Source organism: Camellia sinensis, chromosome 7 (assembly GCF_055761805.1).
Source record: "Camellia sinensis isolate YWXY chromosome 7, ASM5576180v1, whole genome shotgun sequence".
Lineage (NCBI taxonomy): Eukaryota > Viridiplantae > Streptophyta > Magnoliopsida > Ericales > Theaceae > Camellia > Camellia sinensis.
In genome coordinates, this window is record NC_138967.1 from 144,170,980 (window position 1) to 144,190,565 (window position 19,586).

Consider the following 19,586-nt stretch of genomic DNA (forward strand, 5'->3'; position numbering starts at 1 on the left):
TTGGAGTTGGGTCAGGAAAGTTCCTGGGATACCTGGTCACCAGAAGGGGCATTGAGGCGAGCCCAGATCAGATCAAGGCTATCTTGGACTTGAAGAGCCCAACATCAGCAAAACAAGTGCAGATGTTGACTGGAAGGGCAGCAGCCGTGAATAGGTTCATAAGCAGAAGTTCTGACAAATGCAAACTTTTTTTTAGTTTAGTGAAGAAGGCCACAGATTTCTTGTGGACAGAAGAGTGCAAAGTCGTCTTGGCCGACTTGAAGGAATAACTGACCACAGCTCCAGTGCTCTCAAATCCAGTACCTAGAGAGGGGCTGTTCTTATACTTGGCCGTTTCAGAGCATGCAGTGAGTGCAGTGGTAGTCAGAGAAGAAAATGGAGAATAAAGGGCAATATATTACGTGAGTAAAATCCTAGCGGATGCATAGACCAGATACTTACCCTTGGAGAAACTGACACTGGCCTTAGTAATGACTTCCAAGAAGCTGAACCATTACTTTCAAGCCCATAAAATTGTGGTATTAACTGAGCATCCTTTGAAGTCCCTGTTGCAGCAAGGAGATCTGACCGGCAGGATAATCAGATGGGCAATGGTGTTGGGCCAATATGACCTGGAATTCAGACCCAGAACAGCAGTCAAAGGTCAGGTTCTAGCCGACTTCGTGGCCGAGTTCACACCTGGCGCCATCCCACATTGGGCTCCGTTGAGTCGCGGTTTAAGATGGCCTGGTGAACAAGAAGAAACCCAGCTGGGGATGGCAGAACAGAAGAAAGAAGAGAAACTCAGGCCCTGCGATATTTACATCGGCGACTCCTTCCGCCTGTTTGTTGATGGGAGCTCAAATCGTCAAAGAACAGGGGCAAAAGTAGTGCTAGTATCGCCAGATGGGCGGATGCTGGAACATTCTATTCGTTTGGGGTTTAAAGCCTCAAACAATGAAACAAAATATGAAGCATTGATTGCAGGATTGAAGTTGGCAACAGCAATGGAAGCCGACGAGGTGGTGGTCTTTAGTGACTCCTAGCTTATCGTCAACCAGACAACAAGCGAATACGCAGCCCGAGACAAAAGAATGATGGCCTATGTAAAAGAGGTTATCAAACTGGTAGCCTTATTCCAGGATTGCCGGCTACAGCAAGTTAGCCGAGATGACAATAGCCATGCCGATGCATTGGCTAACCTGGCTAGCGAAGTGAAATCAGGGGAGGCAAGGACAATAATGGTTGACTTTCTATCAAGCCTAAGTATAGAACCACTGAACACTGACTATGATGCAATGTGTGTGGAGATGGGACCAAGTTGGGTGGATGCGATAGCAGTGTTCCTTAGAGATGGGAAGTTGCCAGATGATTACAAAGAAGCACACAAGACCAGACTGAAGTTGGTGAGGTTTAGTCTGACAACAGAAGGACATCTCTACAGAAGGTCTTTTACTGGTCCCTTTTTGAGATGTGTGCATCCTTCACAAGTTGAAGACTTCCTGTATAAAATACACAAAGGAGTATACGGAAGCCAAGTAGGGGGCAGGTCACTTGCTTATAGGGCCATTACTTAGGGGTACTGGTGGCCCTATATGCAGAAAGATGCTGAAGCTTATGTCAGAAAGTGTGAGATGTGTCAAAGGTTTGCACCTTTAATACATCAATCAGCAGCAGATTTAAATCTAGTATCCAGTCCTTGGTCATTTGCCCAGTGGGGCATGGATCTTGTTGGACAATTACCTTAAGCGACTGGACAAAGGAAGTTCCTGCTGGTGGCAACCGATTATTTCACAAAGTGGGTAGAAGCAAAACCCCTTGCAAAGATTCGGGACATTAATGTAAAGAACTTCATATGGAAGAATGTCATCACCAAGTTTGGGATCCCAAGGGCAATAATAGCAAACAATGGCACACAGTTTGACAGTAGGCTAATCAAAAACTTTTGTGCAAAGTACAAAATCAAGAACTACTACTCCACTCTAAGCTTCCCTTAAAGTAATAGTCAAGCAGAAGTATCCAACAAAACTATCTTGGATGGGATAAAGAAGAGGCTGGAAGCAGCAAAGGAAAAATGGGTGGGGAATTGCCCAATGTACTCTGGGTATATCGGACTATGCCGAGAAGATCAACTGGGAAATCCCCATTTGCCATGGCTTATGGTACATAAGTAGTTATCCCACTCGAAGTCGGCATCCTTCGGATCAGAACCCAAGGAGTGGAGAATAGGACTAACGAGGCTTTCCTGACATGAGATCTGGACCTACTGGAAGAAAGAAGGGAGAGAGCAGTAATTCGGCTGGGGGCATACCAGCGGTAGCTTGCCAAGGCTTACAATAAGAATGTTAACCCAAGAGAGTTTCAAGCTAGGGACCTCATCCTGAGAAAGGTCGTCGGCAACAAGAAGGATCCTAGAGAGGGCAAACTTGGCCCAAATTGGAAGGGGCCTTATAGAATCATCTCGGTCGCCGGCAATAGGGCATATCGGCTTGAAGACAGTGAAGGCAAAGAGTTGCCGAGACCCTGGAATACTTGCAACTTGAAGTTTTTCTATCATTAGATTTTTTATTCTTTAAGGTTTTTTTTTTTCAAAACTTGTGTAATACGACTGACCAGTCCCTTGGCGATGTTTCTAAGTGAAACATGACGAATAACTTAGACTTATTATATGGCAGAGTTGAATTATACTTGCATATAATAGAGTTGAATTAAGTTGGCGATGTTTCTGATTGAAACATGACGAATAACTTAGACTTATTATATGGCAGAGTTGAATTATACTTGCATATAATGAAGTTGAACTAAGTTGGCGATGTTCCTAATTGAAACATGACGAATAACGTAGACTCCTTATATGGCAGAGATGAAATTATACTTGCATATAATGAAGTTGAACTAAGTTGGATTAATCTAGATTTGCCATGTCGGCAGAATCAAAACTCAGATTGGAATTAAATGCCTTACAGTAAGTTTAACAGAGAAACCAAGGTTGAGAACCTCGGCTAGTCATTATTTGAATCTAACTTCAGCAACAAAATCATAGGCATATGCTTAATATAAACATAAGTGAAATTTAAGCTTACATTAGGGGGCAGGGAGCTAGAGCATGATGAATGAAAAGTGCTTAACACTTGTTGAAATTTTCAAAAAAAATTTACAAGTTGAAAGATAAGTTGAGGTAATATTGCAAGAAGTACATATGCACTTGTCGAGATGACCAGGTTGCCCAACTTAGGAAGGATGGAAGACAATAAGTGAGATTGAGGTGGCAAGGTAAAAGAAACAATACTTGTAAAAATATTTCACAATATTTTTAACTGTTAGGCCAAGGCCGAAGTAAACAATCACAAGATATATCTGAGGTACTTTACCCCGAGGAGATTGCTCAGTTAAGGTGTATTTTGAAGACATGCAAAGATATTTTAAGTATGGAAACAGTAAAACATACAAACGTACAAACACTTGAAAGGATAAATTATACTTGCATTCAAAGAAAAAAGGCACTTTGGCTTATAGAAGATTACCTGTTCAGAGCACAAAAAGGGCACGTCGGCCAAACAAAAGCTAACATTATTCGAAAGAAAAAAGTACAAGGTACACAAAAAAAGAAAAGCATCAAAATAAACTACTCAGCATCAGCAGTTGGTTGTGTGTCGGCTTCAGAAGACAACTGGGAAGTCTTCTTAGCAATCTTCTCAGCCTGGATCTCGACATCAATTTCTTCGAGGGTTTGATCGAGGCTCCTCTCGGCGACAAGCACCTCGGATGAAGTCTTCTTGGGGGAGGCACCTTTTGAGACCTCGTCCTCCTCATCCTGAGTTAAGTGTAGGACTTGCTCATTCAGAGTTGGGGACTTGGCCCTAGCAGAACCCTTAGCATCGACTTCCACCTCGACCTCTTTAACTTCTTCTTCTTCCTCCCCAACCTTAGCCCTTAGATTGGCTTGAAGCAGGAGGGAATGGCACCGCAAGTTAGCCTTTATATCTGAGGAGAGAGTCCTCGAGGACAGCCAGCTCTGTTAGAGCAGCCATCCAACCAAAGGTGTAACCCTTGTTCCATGCCTGTTTAACTTGCTTCTTGTACTCTTCAAAGACGTCGGCTACCTGTAGACACCCCATTTTTGACCGTCCTCGAGACTTGGACGTCATCGTTTGAACACTCGATGATCATCCATGTTCGTGTTCGTCTTGAGTTCTCGGAGGCTTCGGTCGTGCGCCTTGCCTCAAGACCTCTCGACTTGTTTGTTTTGTGCTTGGTTGTATACCAAACACTTGTGTTTTTGCTTCTGAGGGTAGGGAATGGCTTGTTGGCCATCCCCACACCTCACTGGCCTTGGCTTGAGGCCACCGGCCCTGTTTTCTTGCTACTGGCCAAATATTTTGGTCGATCGGCAATGTTTTTGGTCGGCCGGCCATTTTTGTTGGTCAATCGGCCATATTTTCCAACTGACCCCTTTCCATCTGCTTTTGGCAGATATTTTATGCCAGCTCAGTTGGCATCCACAATACACCCCCTCCATATACGTGTATGGAGGGATTTGCTCCCTTATGTTAGCTTCTCCAAGAAGCTTAGGAATTGGATTCCTATAAAAAGAGGGCCTCCCCTTCCTTTCCAAGGGTTGAAGAACTCTGATATATAGCTTATATATCTATATCTCTCTATCTCTCTCTCTTTATATAGTTGTATGTGTATTAGTGTTCTAAAGGGGTTTTTTGTTCTTAGTTTTGCACTAAGACACCTAGTGTTACACTATAACTTGATTGCTGAGATTTTAAGAGGTGGATTTCAGAGTTTTGAGTTGATTTTTGATCAAAAGAAAGTGCTGAGGTTGGTGTTCTTGAAGTGTTCTTCAAGGGTGAGAACTTACCTTTTTATTCCCCATTTTTGCTTAAGATTTTAGACCTATTTGCATATTGTTTTGAGCTTAGTGTATAACTGATAAAAGTTATGTATTTTCATGCTTAAGATGTTTCATTAAGGTCACTTTTGGGTTGCGGGGTTGTTTACACCCTCTTAAGCTTTGTTTGGCCTCTTTTTGTGCCTTTCTCTTTGGGCTTTGGAACCCCCTTATTTCGACCTTCTCACCATTGAAATCCAGAGGATTTTCAGTGGTGGAGAAGTGGTTTTGAAGTCATGTATAGGGGAGGGACACCCCTCTCCCTTTGTGTCTCATTTGCTTGTGTTTAAGGCTTATAAAGGTAACATGCTTGCTTAGCTTTATTTGGCTTCATTTCAGTGGGTATTTGGTGTTAGTTTAGCATGTTATACCTCTATTTCATGTTGGGTCGATGGCCTATTGCATGCATCATGCACTTGCTTTGTAATCCCCTCTATTGTCATAATATGTATCATGCATTTAGACCATCATGCATGCATGTTTTAGCTTGACTTCATGAACCTTTTAGCTATGTTGTGACATGCTTAAGTTCTGTTTTTGATCTTTTGGGTCATGCTTGCCATGCTTTGTGTAGCCACTTTGCATTTTAGCTTGCTAGGTTTAGGTGTGTGAGTCATGAGCATGCTTCATTTGGGCTATTTCAGTGATTTGGAATCGCTTATCATGTTATTTCAGTCCATGTTTCATGCTTGTATACTTGCATTTGCCATCCATTCAATGCTTTGGGGAGGTGTTGCTTCATGCTCCATGTTTGGACCATTGCATGTCCCTCCATGATTAGGTCTTTGGGAGACTTTCTCATTGGGTTTTGGGGCTTATTTTGACGTGTTTTAACTCTGACTTTATTGGTCTAAGTCATGCCATGTTCGGTTGTTAAAGGTGTAGTGCATTTTCCTTTTTGGCCTTGTATACGTCATGTTTTGTGCTCACCTTTCTAGCATGTTTTGGCTTCATTCCATATTTGTTTTGGCTTCATTTTGGTCTACCTCGGGACTGTTTTGGGTCACCTTGGCCCTTTGGGGCTTGGTTGACATAGTCATGGTTCAAGTCCCTTGACTAGCTTTGAGCATTGGGTCCATTAGCATGCTATACTTCACTTGTGCATGTGATTTGGCATCATTCTACACTTAATTTCAGAGCTCATTGCATTGTCATGTTCTCATGTTTATCCCATTTTGCTCCTGGTTGCGGATTGTGCATCATTGCCTAGCTTATGGATTCATGAATGTGCATGCATATTTTTTTTGGTACCTTGATTTGGGTGTTTTTGGCCACTGTTTTGGGGCATGGCTGAGGTCTCCCATTCCTGTTTAAGCCCATCCTTGTATATAGTTACATGTTTGACATGTTGCACCTTGTTGCATCTTGTTACATGCTTTCTAGTTTACACTTTGTTACATGCTTGTGCAAGTTCCATTGAGTAGGCACACTCATGTTGCGTTACATTATTTGCATACTTGCATTATATCATGTTTGCATGTTTAGTATATCACATGATATTTAGCTAATTGCAATACACAACATTGTCGTATACTTGGTGTGCCCATGCTACATTAGTTTAACTTGCATGCTTAGGTTGCATTGCATCCGGCATCCTTGCTACTTTAGTCTTGTGTGCATACTCGAGTCTCATTGCATTTGGCATGCTTAGGTTGCATCACATTGCATTTGGCATGCTTACATTGCATTACCTTGTATTGCATTTCCATATCGCATTGTATTTAGCATACATGCATTACATGGTGTTTGGTTTGGGGTGTCAAACCAAACGTGAGGAATGAGGGACGTTCGTACTTAAAGTGACGAAACGTGCCTCAATCTTCAGTCGCCGTCACTCTTGATCCAACATGATAGAGTGTGTGGCATCCATTTGTTTTGTGCATCCATTTTACATTGATATGCACACTTGGCTCCTTTGGCCATTATGCGTTGAAATTCGTGATTAGTGGCCCGAAGGTCGAGAGCCATACTCCCTTGAGTTCATAGCATGATAGGGAGGGTGGTCATGCATACATTTGGCTTGCAAATTCCACGCCATGCACTGTCTGTCCTCTACTGCAGCAAAACCAGTATTCTGCAGGAAGAAATGGCCGGTCGGCAACTTTCAGTGCCGGCCGACTATCAATACCCAGTCGGTGGTCCCATTTTTGGTCGACGACCATATTTCCATGGCTGGTGGTGTTTTTTCTCAGCCGGTGGCATCCCAAAGTGTTCAGGGAGTGGTTTAGAAGCAACCTTAGGATTTTCACAATTATCAGAGGTGCAGAACAGTGCAAACAGAGGCAACAGAGGCATGGCAACGGGTTTCCGAGCAAGGCAAATCGAGCATGCATCATCCAATCATTCTAAGGCGGAGCTGCGGCGGCCTTTTGAATTTCATACTTAGTTTATTTTGTAATTAATTCGTTAATTAATTAAGGGACTGTAATAATTAATTAGATAGAGTAGTTAATTATCTAATGGGTTTGTATTATTCTTTCGGACCCTCCGTCGAGAGGGCGAATTTGTAATAAGTGTGCGTGCGTGTGTGAATGTCTTCTAACCCCACGTCTTTCTCCATTTTATTTACTAGCTTTTGATGGTTAGTTTAGGACATGTTTCAATTAGCATACTTATTTTCGCATGTTTGCATTATTCATCTGTTTTGCATGCACCGGGCTCGGCGCATCATGCTAACTGCATTGTGTTTCAATTCCAACTTGAATACGTGTATCGAGTTACCGCATTTCACATACCATTCTTAGAATAGCCGAGCCTATTTTAATTGCATTTTGCATGTGTTGCATTAGCCATCCTAACATGAACTAGGATCATGCATGATTCCTAACTAGTTTCTTGTTTTGGCTCAGAGTACTAGGTAAATTTTTATGCTTTAACATCTTACATGAGTGTGAGAGTTTTGCCATGATAGCATGCTTACCATGAGGCTATGTGCTTATGTGATATAACTGTCTGAATTCCTGTGGGTGAAGGTTAGGTTGCTTGAATTAGAATAATTCGTCGAAACCCGTGTTTTAGCCTACTTGCGAGTAGCAAGCTTCAAATCATTTTCAAAACAAACGGATATGTGATGCTTTGCTCCAACTTAGGCAATCCAGTCTATACTTGTATGCTGTGCGTATCACATAGTAATTCTAGGCTAATAACCGGAATAAGAACGCATAATGTTTTCAAAACTCGATATCATGCTTAGTGCAGGCCGATCTTCGGATCGGGCGAGCGGGGGTGCTCATGGTTGACCTTCCCCAATCGAACCTAAGTTCCCGAGCCGAGGCAACTTTGGTGATGACGGACACGTGGCCTTAGGCATGAGTCAGGGTTTCCTAAATTTCCCCGAAACAAAATATTTAGGTGGCGACTCTGTATCTGGCAAAGCAGTCCATGTTTGGCACTTCTTTCTTAAATATCTGTTTTTCAAAACGATTTTCCGGATTTGGACTCTTTGATAATTCATCGGTCTTGCATTGCACTCTACGAGATTAGATACAGAACCGTGACATAGAGTCTGAACTGTAGTGAGCCCAATGAACAAAACGGGATTTCTCCCGGGACGTTCGGGGACGTCTACACTACCCCCTCGGCATAAGCCTTCTTATCCGCCTTTTTAATCTCGGCAACCTTCGTAAACAATGCCGTCTGGAGCTCGGTCTGGACCTGGGCCTCTTTCTTTGTGACCTATTTTGCCTTGACTTGTGCGACCTCGGCAACATTCTCCGCAGCCTCGGCACGATCCTCGGCATTCTTTAGGGCCAGCTCAAGGACCTTGGCTTGGTCCAAGAGACCTTGGATACGAGCCTCAGCTCTGTTCAAGGAGGTAAGGAGTTTGGATGCCTCCTTGGTCTTTTTTGTTAGCTCCTTCTTAAAATCATCGGCCTTGATAGCTAGGGAGTGACCTTGCTGGATAGCCTGTAAGATTGCAAAAGAAATTAGTTAAGTATGGAAACTAGAGTTAAAAGCTAGGTAAAAAGCTACAAGTGTTGGGACTTACCAAGACACAACGTTGCATTATCATAGTGTAATTTTCATACTCGGTAAGCTCGGCCATTCGGTTGAGGTCGGCTAGGAGTAGAGCAGTAGTGGATGTGGCAGCACCGACCTCTAGGCTGTCAAAGGCACTCTCCCCAGCTAGAAGTGGTCGGTTTCTGACCATAATTGGTGGATTCCAGGGAGCATTGGCTTGGAAAACAGAAGGGTCAGAGGAGCCGCTGGACCTCGGCCTTTTGGATCGAGGTGGGTCAGACGCCTCAACCTCAACTGGCTTTTTGTCGGTCGAGGGATTATTTTCTCAGCCTCGGCCAATTTTGAAATCGGCAAGGTGTCCTCAGAATCAATTTGAGTCACTGTTGCCTTTGCTTGGACTTTCTTCAACCTCTTTGGCTTGGCCTTTGGCTGGGACTGTGATGGGGAAGACTGAACTGTCACAATGCTTGGGATGTCGGCCAAAAGGTCTTCGACTACGACCTTATTGCTCCCCATCTCGTCAGCGGTGGCGGCGACAGTGACCTTGGTACCAAAGCAAATTGTTGGCAGTGTAGTAGGCAGGTTTGTTGGATCGTAGGCTGACACCTCAGAGGATTGGCATTTTCGGCTACGAGTTCTGCCTGCAGGAGCAAGGATGGGAACTCGGCAACGGCGTTAGCATTGGGAATGAGGAATTAGTTGTGGAGCAGAAGTTGACGACTGCTTTGCTGGGTCAAAGGTTGATGCTTGGTCAGGCCTTGGCGATGAAGTAGTGGGGGAAGTTGTTATTGAAGGTGGAGACTTGCTTTTCTTGGGGACATCAGGCAAGGTGGATTCTTAGGTCGAGATGTAGTTGAGCAGCAAAGGGGCCTTGCGCTGATTCACTGGTAAATCTAGCAGCATATTGAAATCCTTACTGAGGTAGAAGGTTTTGCAGAAGTCTTTTGGTGGCTGAGGAAGAGCTGTAAGTGCAAAAAACGAACATTAGGACATATGAAAAGAACAAAGTAATAAAGATTGGAAAACAAGTAAAGTAACATTTGGTTCTTACCATTACCCTTTTTAAAGACCGTTCGACTCAAAGGGTAGAGGTGGAGGTCATCATCAGGTGGGAACTCCTAGTTGCCCGAGACGATAAAATAGTCATCTCCAGCACCTTTGTTGGAGTCTGGGAGGTCGGCAATGAGTTTGTATTCTGTGGATCTCGGCTTAAGGTAATAGATGTAGCCTTTTTTTTATTTTAGGCTACACATGGTATAACAGTATTGGATATCGGCTAGGGTTATCCTAGCGTTTTCTCGGCTAGCTAAAGTAATGATACCATTAATAACTCTATAGGAGTTAATGGCCAATTGCATCGAGTTGAGCTTATAGTAGTGTAAGACTTCTCGAAAAAGGATGTTTAGAGGGAACCTAAACCCGCACTCTATAAAAGCAACTACTGGAAGGGCATGGAGTTGTCATCGGGCATGATGGAGTCTTCCTCCCCTGCCAACCTGAGTTGGACATTGGCAGGGATGGAGAACTCTTGCCTAAAGTACTGAAGCTTTTTTGGGGTGTCCATCCTCCACCTAAACATACCCATGATGTCAGTTAAAGGGGGAGGATGCAAGATTTTAGAAGAAAGTGATTTGTGTGGGTTTAGAGGACCTCGACTGAATCCTAGAGAGCACTGGAATAAAGGTTTCTGAGGATCTAAGAGGATTTTGGTTCGGTTTTCCTAAGGGATAGGATTCTAAATCAAATCCCAGGCCTAGGTCTACAGAAACAAGAAATGAAGGCAAAAATATGGAAATAAAGCAAGAAAAGAAAATGATGATTCAGAATCAAGAAAATCAATAGAAATTCAAGAACATCGTACGAAGTATGTGCAGATGTGCAAAGCCAAGAACAATGGCAAGATGGAGAGTGTGTGAGTAGAATGAGTATAAATATACCCAGAGATAGATTCAACAAAGAGTCGCAAACAAACATGCTCAACACACGAATGATGAAATTCAAAACACAGGCAAAGATTCAAAAGCACGAACAGATTCACAATGGCAATAGACAACGCAATAGAGTTTGAATTAAATCAAAGATTGAAAATAGGGAAAACAGTGACTTACCGAAGAGAATGACGCCGGTATGAGGTATGTCGGAGTCAGACAGTGATAGTGAATGGAACGGAACGGTGAATGCTTCGCCGGAGGGGATAAACGGAGCAAGTTGCAGAGTTTGAGAAATTAGGAAATGGTGGTTTGGAAGCAAGAAACTTTAGAGAGAGAAAGCTTGAGAGAAATCAAGGAACGAAAAGTGAAAAGATGGAAATAGGGAAGACGTTTTGTTAAAACACAAAAAGGCGGCAAAACCATAATGAATATGCCTTGGACGACGTGCCTGTTAGGCGGTGCGCGCAAAAGCGACGTGACCTAATGGTGCGTGTCAGGTACGGATCAATGAGGAGAATACGCATGGTGAAAACGGTTGAGAAACCGTACGTGACAGCTTATGTGTAGATAGAACCTTTGGAGTTCTTGATTTAAATGAAGCAAATACCTCGGCTAGGAGGACGATCTCGGTTAAAGAACATAAAAAACCTAGTTCTTGGTCTTTTGGCATTAGTAAAACAGGCTTCAATCTTGGACAGATGTAGCCGATGTGTGATGACATCGGTAATTAAGGTTTAAAAGTAAGTTTTTAGCCGACATGCTATGTAGATAAACGGTATATGTTCCATCACCTCAGATGCCAAGGTAATAGAACTTAGAGGGTAGTTGTGGGGGCATATTTTTGTAGATGACAACACATGGCCAAGGTGGCACCGAAGTGTCAGCCGAGGTGCCACATGTCGTGGTCATGGCGCCGATTTGATCTCGGTTAGGCTGAGATTGTCTACGGAGATACTGGGATCCGAGATGAACGAATAAGGGTCAAGAGTCCTAGAATGGGGGAGGACCTTAGTCTGGATAAGAATAAGGCTCCTAGGGAGTTTATCTTTATCTATTTGAGAGTCCAAGATAAGCATTGAGCCAGAATCCATTAAAGTTGGGCTTCTATGGGGATCAGGTCAGTGCTGGCTATAAAAGTAAGGCACCCTCGTGGGTCTAAGGTACGTTTTTTGTATTCTGGCTAGTGAGTTAAGAACTATTAGCCATCTTTGAGAGATAATCGAGTACTGACTTGATCATCGGAGTGCCCTCGGGTGGACGAACCACCGCTGAAGTCTTATCCTTCCATGACAGGTTGTTCGGGCGCAATCTATTCTGTCGGTGTTCTCCAGCTGAGTACCTGTTTGGTAGTGTGGTCAAAAATCAACATCCATATTAAGAAATTCAAAAGTATATTTTGAATACCTTTATATATGCATTACTCTTTGTATTTCACTTAAGTGGCATAGAAAATAAAGGGTTGCTTTTGATTTATAAGTATAAAAAATGTTAGGGCGAATTACAGTTTCTATAGTTTGGAATTGTATCACTTTGATTCCTGGCATTTCAATTATGATACATTTAATATTAAATTTTGAATCTCATTTAAAAGATATTCGAAGGACAAAGTCGTCATACAACTTATTTTGTATTGGTTAATATAATGGCTTCTTTTTTAATGAATAATGTTGGAATGTTTTTTGTTATGAAATTATGTTTGGTTTGGTTTTTAGTATCTATTTTTAGAAAAAATTTCTCAAAAATTAAAAATTAAATTGGTAAAAAAAAATTAAAAATACATCATTTTCATGTAATTTTATCTTTTGAGAGGGTACAAATAATTTTTTTAAATACTTTTTTTATATTTATTTTCGTTAAATTAGTTTTTATTTTTTCGAAAGTCTAACATGACAATAATTTTGATGTCATTAAATAAAAAAAAACTCAAAACTAAAAATATTTCATATATTAAACATATCAATTATAAATTAAAAGTCTAATAACCATCTATTACATGATAACTATCCAAAAATATTAGTAACAACAAATACAACCATCTATTACACGATAATCATCCAAAAATATCAACAAAAATAGCTACCCATTATATGATCATCATCTAAACAAATACTAAAAATTAATTTTATAAATAAATAAAAAAAATGCAAAAGAATTATCATTTTTATATAATTTTATCTTTGGTGAGTACAAATAATTTTTAAAATTTTAAAATAATTTTTTGACATTTATTTTTGTCACACTAGTTTATACTTTATCCAATTGATGATTTTATCCTTGAAATGGAGTAACAATGTTTTCAATTATTCTTATTTGGAACGAGATTCAAAATTTAGAATCAAATGTATCACAATTGAAAGGTCAATGATCAAAGTAACACAAACTCTAACTACAGGGACTATAATTCACTCAAAATGTTATATCATCATACAGATTAAGTCCACAATAGGTAAAGAGCCCACTATGCCGAAACCAATAAGTAGGGATGGCAATTTGAAACCGACCCGACGGAGACCCATCCCCTCGACCCCGATTTGAGAGGATTTTCCCCGAAAATACCCCCGATAAGGCAGGGATGGTATTTGAAAATCAATTCCCGGTTAGTTTCGGGCTGAAGATGGTGATAAGTGTCCAAGCCCTGGCCTGGCCCTATCCCCGTCCCCATTTGTCCCCGAAGTAAAATTACTATTTTACCCCTCTATATTATATATATATATATATATATATATATGTTTCTTTGTTTTGTTCTTATTTTAGGGTTGTTGTCTCTCACTGATTCACTCCCTCTCTCTTTCTCTCTCGATCTCCATTGGTAAATCGCACAGATCTACACCGACAACCACCGTATTACCAGTTCCTCACCGTCGATCTCCTTCATCTCTCTCCTTGTCGCAGTTTGCTATCTTTGATCTACCTCACGTGGCTTGGATCTTACTCCTCATGCCTATTGTGCCGCTAGATCCTCGATCTCCTTCATCGCTCTCTGATCTCTCTAATCTCCTTGGATCTCTTTGATCTCCTTCATATCTCTTTGATCTACATAATATTGGTTGTACAAACTAACTGATTTTGTATTTAATTGTTTATAGAAATTGAAAGAAATGAATCTTTCTCTCTCTCTCTCTCTCTCACAGATACTGTATTGTTTTTTTTTTTTTTTTTGGAGGGGATTCGGCTTCTTGTATTTTTATTTTTTTTTATTGTTCTTGTTGCTTTATACCTCAATTTATCTCTGTAGCTGTGATGAGATGGGTTTCTTGTATGTTTTTGTTTCCATTACTGTTGGGTTTCTTGTGAATGAAATCTGGGTGTGCAATTTGAGGAAATGGGTAAAAATGTATATATATTTTAATTTCATTTGTATATATATCATATAGATAAGAACACAGATTTATTTTTTCCTCCACCATTATGTTCAGATTTATATATGTATCATGCTCAAATTGTTGTTGATGATGATGATGAAACATAAAACAGATTTATTTATTTATTTATTTTTTGTTCTTGTGTTGAACAAAATTCAAAAAAGAAAAAAAAAAGTTAGGGATATTTTGGGGTCGGGAAAACCCGATCCCTGGTAAGGGGCAAGGGTGAGGGGGTAATGGTTTCCCCATCGGGGATTGGAAGCGGGGCTAGGGGCAGGGGCAGGGGCGGGGACAGGGATCTTTTTGCCTTCGGGGATCGGGAATGGGGAGTGTAATCCCCGGCCCTGACCCGACCCGACCCGTTGCCATTTCTACCAACAAGCATAACAACCATTCCACTAGTACTTAGATACAACCCACATAATAAGAAAGAAATAAACACCATCACAAATGCTATCAAACTCCTCTCCATAGAAATTGAACCCAAAATTTTATATCATAAACGGTATTATATAACCACTAAACCAAAACAAAGCTTATTATTTGTTCAAAAATCAATTAGTGATTGCGAAGATTTTACTTATATTCTTATCATATTTAGCATCACACTATTTTTAGTGTAATTGTAGAGAGCGCTAGTTTGTATCTAATAATTCCTTCATCACGATAAAACTCTTGCAACCCAAATCCATGAGAACCTAACAATTACAACTTGTTGGATTGACTTTCACTTTTTTAATCGATTGGCATAAATGAAGGCTTTACTTAAGTCTTTTCTAAAACATCATGTTTATAAGTAGGCCTGTTATTAAGCAGTCGTAAAGAACAATATTGTGTACCCAACAAAAAGAAATGGTGAAATTATTCAATGCTTTAGGTGGTGCTTCAAAGTTGTAGTTATTAATTAAAATTATTAGTCTCATTGCTTTGGAGTTTTAAAATGAAATATTAAGTGTCAATATGGAAATATAATAAGAACATTAAGTTTGTGTTTGATTTATGAATTTGAAAAGAGATTTGAAAAAAAAATAAAAATAATATATAATTATATTTTACATATATTTTTACTTTTTTTTAAAAAAAAAATTTCTCTATATTTATGAACCAAAACTAAATAGGGATGAGGATTTTTTTTTTTGTTATATGAAAATCTTCCCACTCTCCCGCAGGTTCAGGGCAACGTTTCTTGTAGAGATCATCAAGGTGTCCTATTATCCGTTCCGAGTTAGGAGACTATAACTTGGGAACCTGTCTCGACCTCTCAAGACAAGTTTCGTTTAAATTAGAACTCGCGTAGTGGGGGAGCATTGAACCCACACCAAGTGCTGTGATAATAACAACTTAAAACTAATCTCCTAACTAATTACACTACCCCTAAAAAGTTAGTCGAAAGAGTGTCGAACTTGAGACATGGGGAGGGAAGAGGATTTGAGAGTACTTTATTGGGAGTTCAGATCCTCTCCTTGAGGATCCTCCTTCATTTCCTCATTGTAACGGCTGAGATCAGCCATTGCAAATCCAACGGTTAAAAAAAAGAAAAATGAAAAATATGAAATTAAAATTCAGTAAATTTCCTACCCGTTGCTATACCTACACAATTGACACATTCACTCACTCTCACTTAGCCTCACTCTTCTTCACCGAACCGATCCTCATCGGTGACCATTCCCGACGGCGACATACTCCCGATGGCAACCCATGCCTAAACCCAATCCACCGCTTATACAGAGGAGTTCAAAGTATACACTCACTCTCACTCAGCCTGCTTCTTCTCCACCGAACTCACCGGCACTGGTGACCTACCTTTGTTGAGATCACTTCTTTCTCTCAGATTTCGGTAATATTTCTGGTAATCTTCATCCAAGGATAATTTACAAATCAAATATGATAAAATGTGATAATATTTTTGGTAATATTTCCGGTAATCTTCATCCAGAAATATTATATTCACAAATCAAATGTGATAATTTTATAAAATTATTTAATAATATTTCTGGTAATCTTCATCCACAAATTAAATGTGATAATTTTAAAGCTAAATGTGGCAAAATCATTTTATTTTCGATAGTTTGGTAATCTTTTTTGTTCACTGATCAAGAGCTCTAAAATAATTGTAATTATCAAAAAAGATTACCAGAAATATTTGGGTTTGATTTGTGAAATAGCTCTAGAATATCTGTGAGAAATAGCTTTGAAATTTTATGAAGTGGGTTTGATGTGTCCACTACATACTAGATTGAACCAACTATATTGATTGAACCAACTATATATATATTTGGAAGATTTGATTGAATAATATGATTGTCTATGATCTAAATCAAGTGTTTGATTGAATAATATGAATCCAAGTCAATAGTGTGGGTTTTCCCCATTATCTTTGAAGTTCCCAGTCTGTTGTAAATTCTTTGGGATTTGGAGGCATCAAAATAATATAGATAATATGATTTAATGACTTCATAATGCATATGGAGGATTTGGCAGCATCAGAATAATATTCATAAACATTTATTTTTCCTGTTTGGTTTTCCTGTCTGCCTTTCATTGCTTGGTTAAACTGATTCATAAACATTAATTAAACTGATTTGTTCTTAAACATTAATTAAGCTGATTCATAAATATTAATTAAACTTGATAATTAAATTGAGTCATAAACATTAACAGTGTCTTTGTTCTTGGTGCCAAAATAATTTAACATTAATAGTGTCTTGTTTTTCCTGTTTGTTCTTGGTGCCAAAATAATTAAACTGATTTATATGGCTTTTCAGTTTCATTTTAATATAAATATGGAAATTGAGAATGATTGTGCTTGGAAGCCAAAACAGGGAATGGCATTTGATTTGGAACAATGTGCGTATGATTTTTATAATGCATATGGAGGAAGAATGGGGTTTAGCATAAGAAGGGATTATTCTAGGAAGAACAAATTTACTAACCAACTTATTTTTAGACTTTTTGTTTGCAATAAGGAGGGATTTCGGAAGGTTGACAAGCGAGATCCATTGTCAGAAAGCCCTAGAGCTGAAACTAGGACTGGTTATGAGGCTCGACTTTATGTTAAATTAGACAAGTGTATAGAGAAATTTGTTGTGACTGATTTCAAAGAAAAGTACAACCATGATCTTGTATCACCCGAGTGTGCCCATATGTTGCCGTCACAAAAAACGATATCAGCTACCTAAGTAATTGAGTTAGAATTGGCAGCACAATCTAATCTTCGTTTAGGCCAGTCTTTTGAACTCATGGGTGGGGAAGCTGGTGGTAGACAACGTCTTGGGTTTATGAAATTAGATCAAAAAAATTATTTGAGATCCAAAAGACAATAAAGTTTAGTATATAGGGAAGTAGACAATGTGTTGCAATACTTCAAAGAAAAATCTTTGCAGAATCCTTTTTTTATTTTATTTTATTTTATTTTATGCTTTCCAATTAGATAATGAGGAGCAAATTACGAATATGTTTTGGGCCGATGCACAAATGATCATGGATTATGCCCAATTTAGTGATGTTGTCACATTTGATACGACTTACAAGTTAAACAAAGAACATAGACCCTTTGCATCTTTTGTGGGATTCAACCATCATAGGGAAACAGTTACATTTGGTGCAGCCTTATTGTATGATGAGACTGCCGAATCGTTTGTATGGTTGTTTCAAACTTTTCTAGAGGCTATGTCAAGAAAGGCACCAAAAACTTTGTTCACTAATCATGATGCTGCAATGGCTAAATCCATACCTATTATTATGCCTGACACAAGTCACCGATTGTGTACTTGGCATTTGATGCAAAATGCATTAGAACATGTTAATTGTTTATTCCAAGATAAGGGAGTAAAGGGTGTATTAAATAAATTCCTGTTTGACATTGAATATCAAAATCAATAGAAGTTAGAGTGGACTGAAATGCTTGATAAATATGATGCGCATGATAACAATTGGTTGAAATTGACTTTTGCAGTGAAAGAAAAATGGGGCTGGCCATATGTTAGATCAACATGGGCTGCAGGAATGAGTACCACACAACTTAGTGAATCTTTTAATGCTTTTTTGAAGAATTACATTCGTTCTGATTTTAATTTAAATGAATTCTTCATGCATTTCGAAAGGGTACTTTATGAGAAGTGATACAAAGAGTTAGAAGCAGGATATGCTTTGTACCAAAGGTTGCCAAAGGTGAAAGTGACTATAAGAATGTTAATTCAAATGGGTAATGTGTACACAAAAAAGATTTTTGAGGAATTTCAAAATGAGTACTTTCAATCCATTGAATTGGACATAAAAGTAATTGAATATGGCAAGGCTAGTACAATTTTCACAGTTGTTGATGTTGGTAGGAAACATGCAAGGAAAGTGAAGATGGAGAGGGATGGCTCTTTGGGTTGTAGTTGTACAAAGTATGAAAGGAAATGAATTTTGTGTTCTCACTCTTTGAAGGTTATAAGAGACATATTGAAAATGAAAGAGGTTCCTTCACAATACATTGCAAAGAGGTGGTCCAAACAAGCAAAAGCTAAAACTGTGAAGGATATTATGGGGAATGACATTCAAGTTGATGTAAAATTCCAACAAGCCTCACGGTATAAGACATTGATGACCGCTTTTAGAACAATAGCATGTAGAGTTGCTGAAACTGAAGAAACCTATGATTTGGCAATTGCACAACTCATTACATTAGGTGCAAATGTTGAATAGAAGTTAAGTGCTCATTTTGCTGCTGAAAATGAAGTACGTAATAAGGATGAAACCCAAAGTTTTGAAGTAGATTGCGAAGATGACATGTAATCAAGAGGCTTGAAGAAAAAGACGACAACTAGTAAGGGCAAAAGGAGAGTAAAATGTGGATTTGAAACGGCGTTTGTAGCGAACTCGAAAAAAAAAATCCCGTGCTAATACCTTGGCTTCTTCACAATCTATTGCAGGTCCAATTGTTAGACCTTCACCATTATTTGTTGGAGGAGATGTCTGTGTTCATCAACATGTTCCTCCTCTTCAGCCTCTTAATCCATCTGTTACAATGGGTGGTAATTCAATTCCTTCTCCATTGATGTATCCCACATGTCAACTGAGTGTTAGTTTCAAATTTTATTATTTTGTTGTCGGTATAATATGACACTCTATGACTTATTGTCAACCCTACTATAATAATGCCCTTGTTGTAGGAAAACGATTTGCAAAATATGTATGTAGTGCCAAATTGTGTGCCAAATTCAATGCCTCAGCGCTATTATGGTCAACCAACATTCCATTCAGTAGACGAAGGTTTATCTGGATATGACATTGGATTTCAATATTCTGAACAATTAAATAGTCCAATGTGTAGTCAACTTATTTTAATAACTTTGGCAATTGATATTACATTTTTTGTACATTGTTTGCCCCTTTGCTGCTGCGATTTTTTTTTTTTTTTTGTCTTAGGCTATCAACCAGCACAAACAGGTGGAAAGCACTGCAAATTTCTAC

The 19,586-nt window shown here is 39.4% G+C and overlaps 1 protein-coding gene across 1 annotated transcript; it reads left to right on the top strand.

Moving 5' to 3' along the window:
* Positions 1 to 17,609: 17,609 nt before the first annotated feature.
* LOC145796152 (protein FAR1-RELATED SEQUENCE 5-like) lies at positions 17,610 to 18,818 on the top strand. The gene is made up of 4 exons (XM_082881178.1): positions 17,610 to 17,895; positions 18,085 to 18,233; positions 18,354 to 18,452; positions 18,561 to 18,818. Exons 1-4 carry the CDS (start codon positions 17,610 to 17,612, stop codon positions 18,816 to 18,818), a joined length of 792 nt encoding a protein of 263 aa, XP_082737304.1.
* Positions 18,819 to 19,586: the final 768 nt, after the last annotated feature.

Excerpts from the sequence above, each read along its gene's own strand:
- LOC145796152 (XM_082881178.1), top strand. The coding sequence starts at position 17,610 with ATGGATTATGCCCAATTTAGTGATGTTGTCACATTTGATACGACTTAC. Across the intron at positions 18,234-18,353 it reads TCTTCATGCATTTCGAAAGG|ATTTTTGAGGAATTTCAAAA; the intron begins GTACTTTATGAG and ends TACACAAAAAAG. Across the intron at positions 18,453-18,560 it reads CAATTTTCACAGTTGTTGAT|GTTATAAGAGACATATTGAA; the intron begins GTTGGTAGGAAA and ends CACTCTTTGAAG.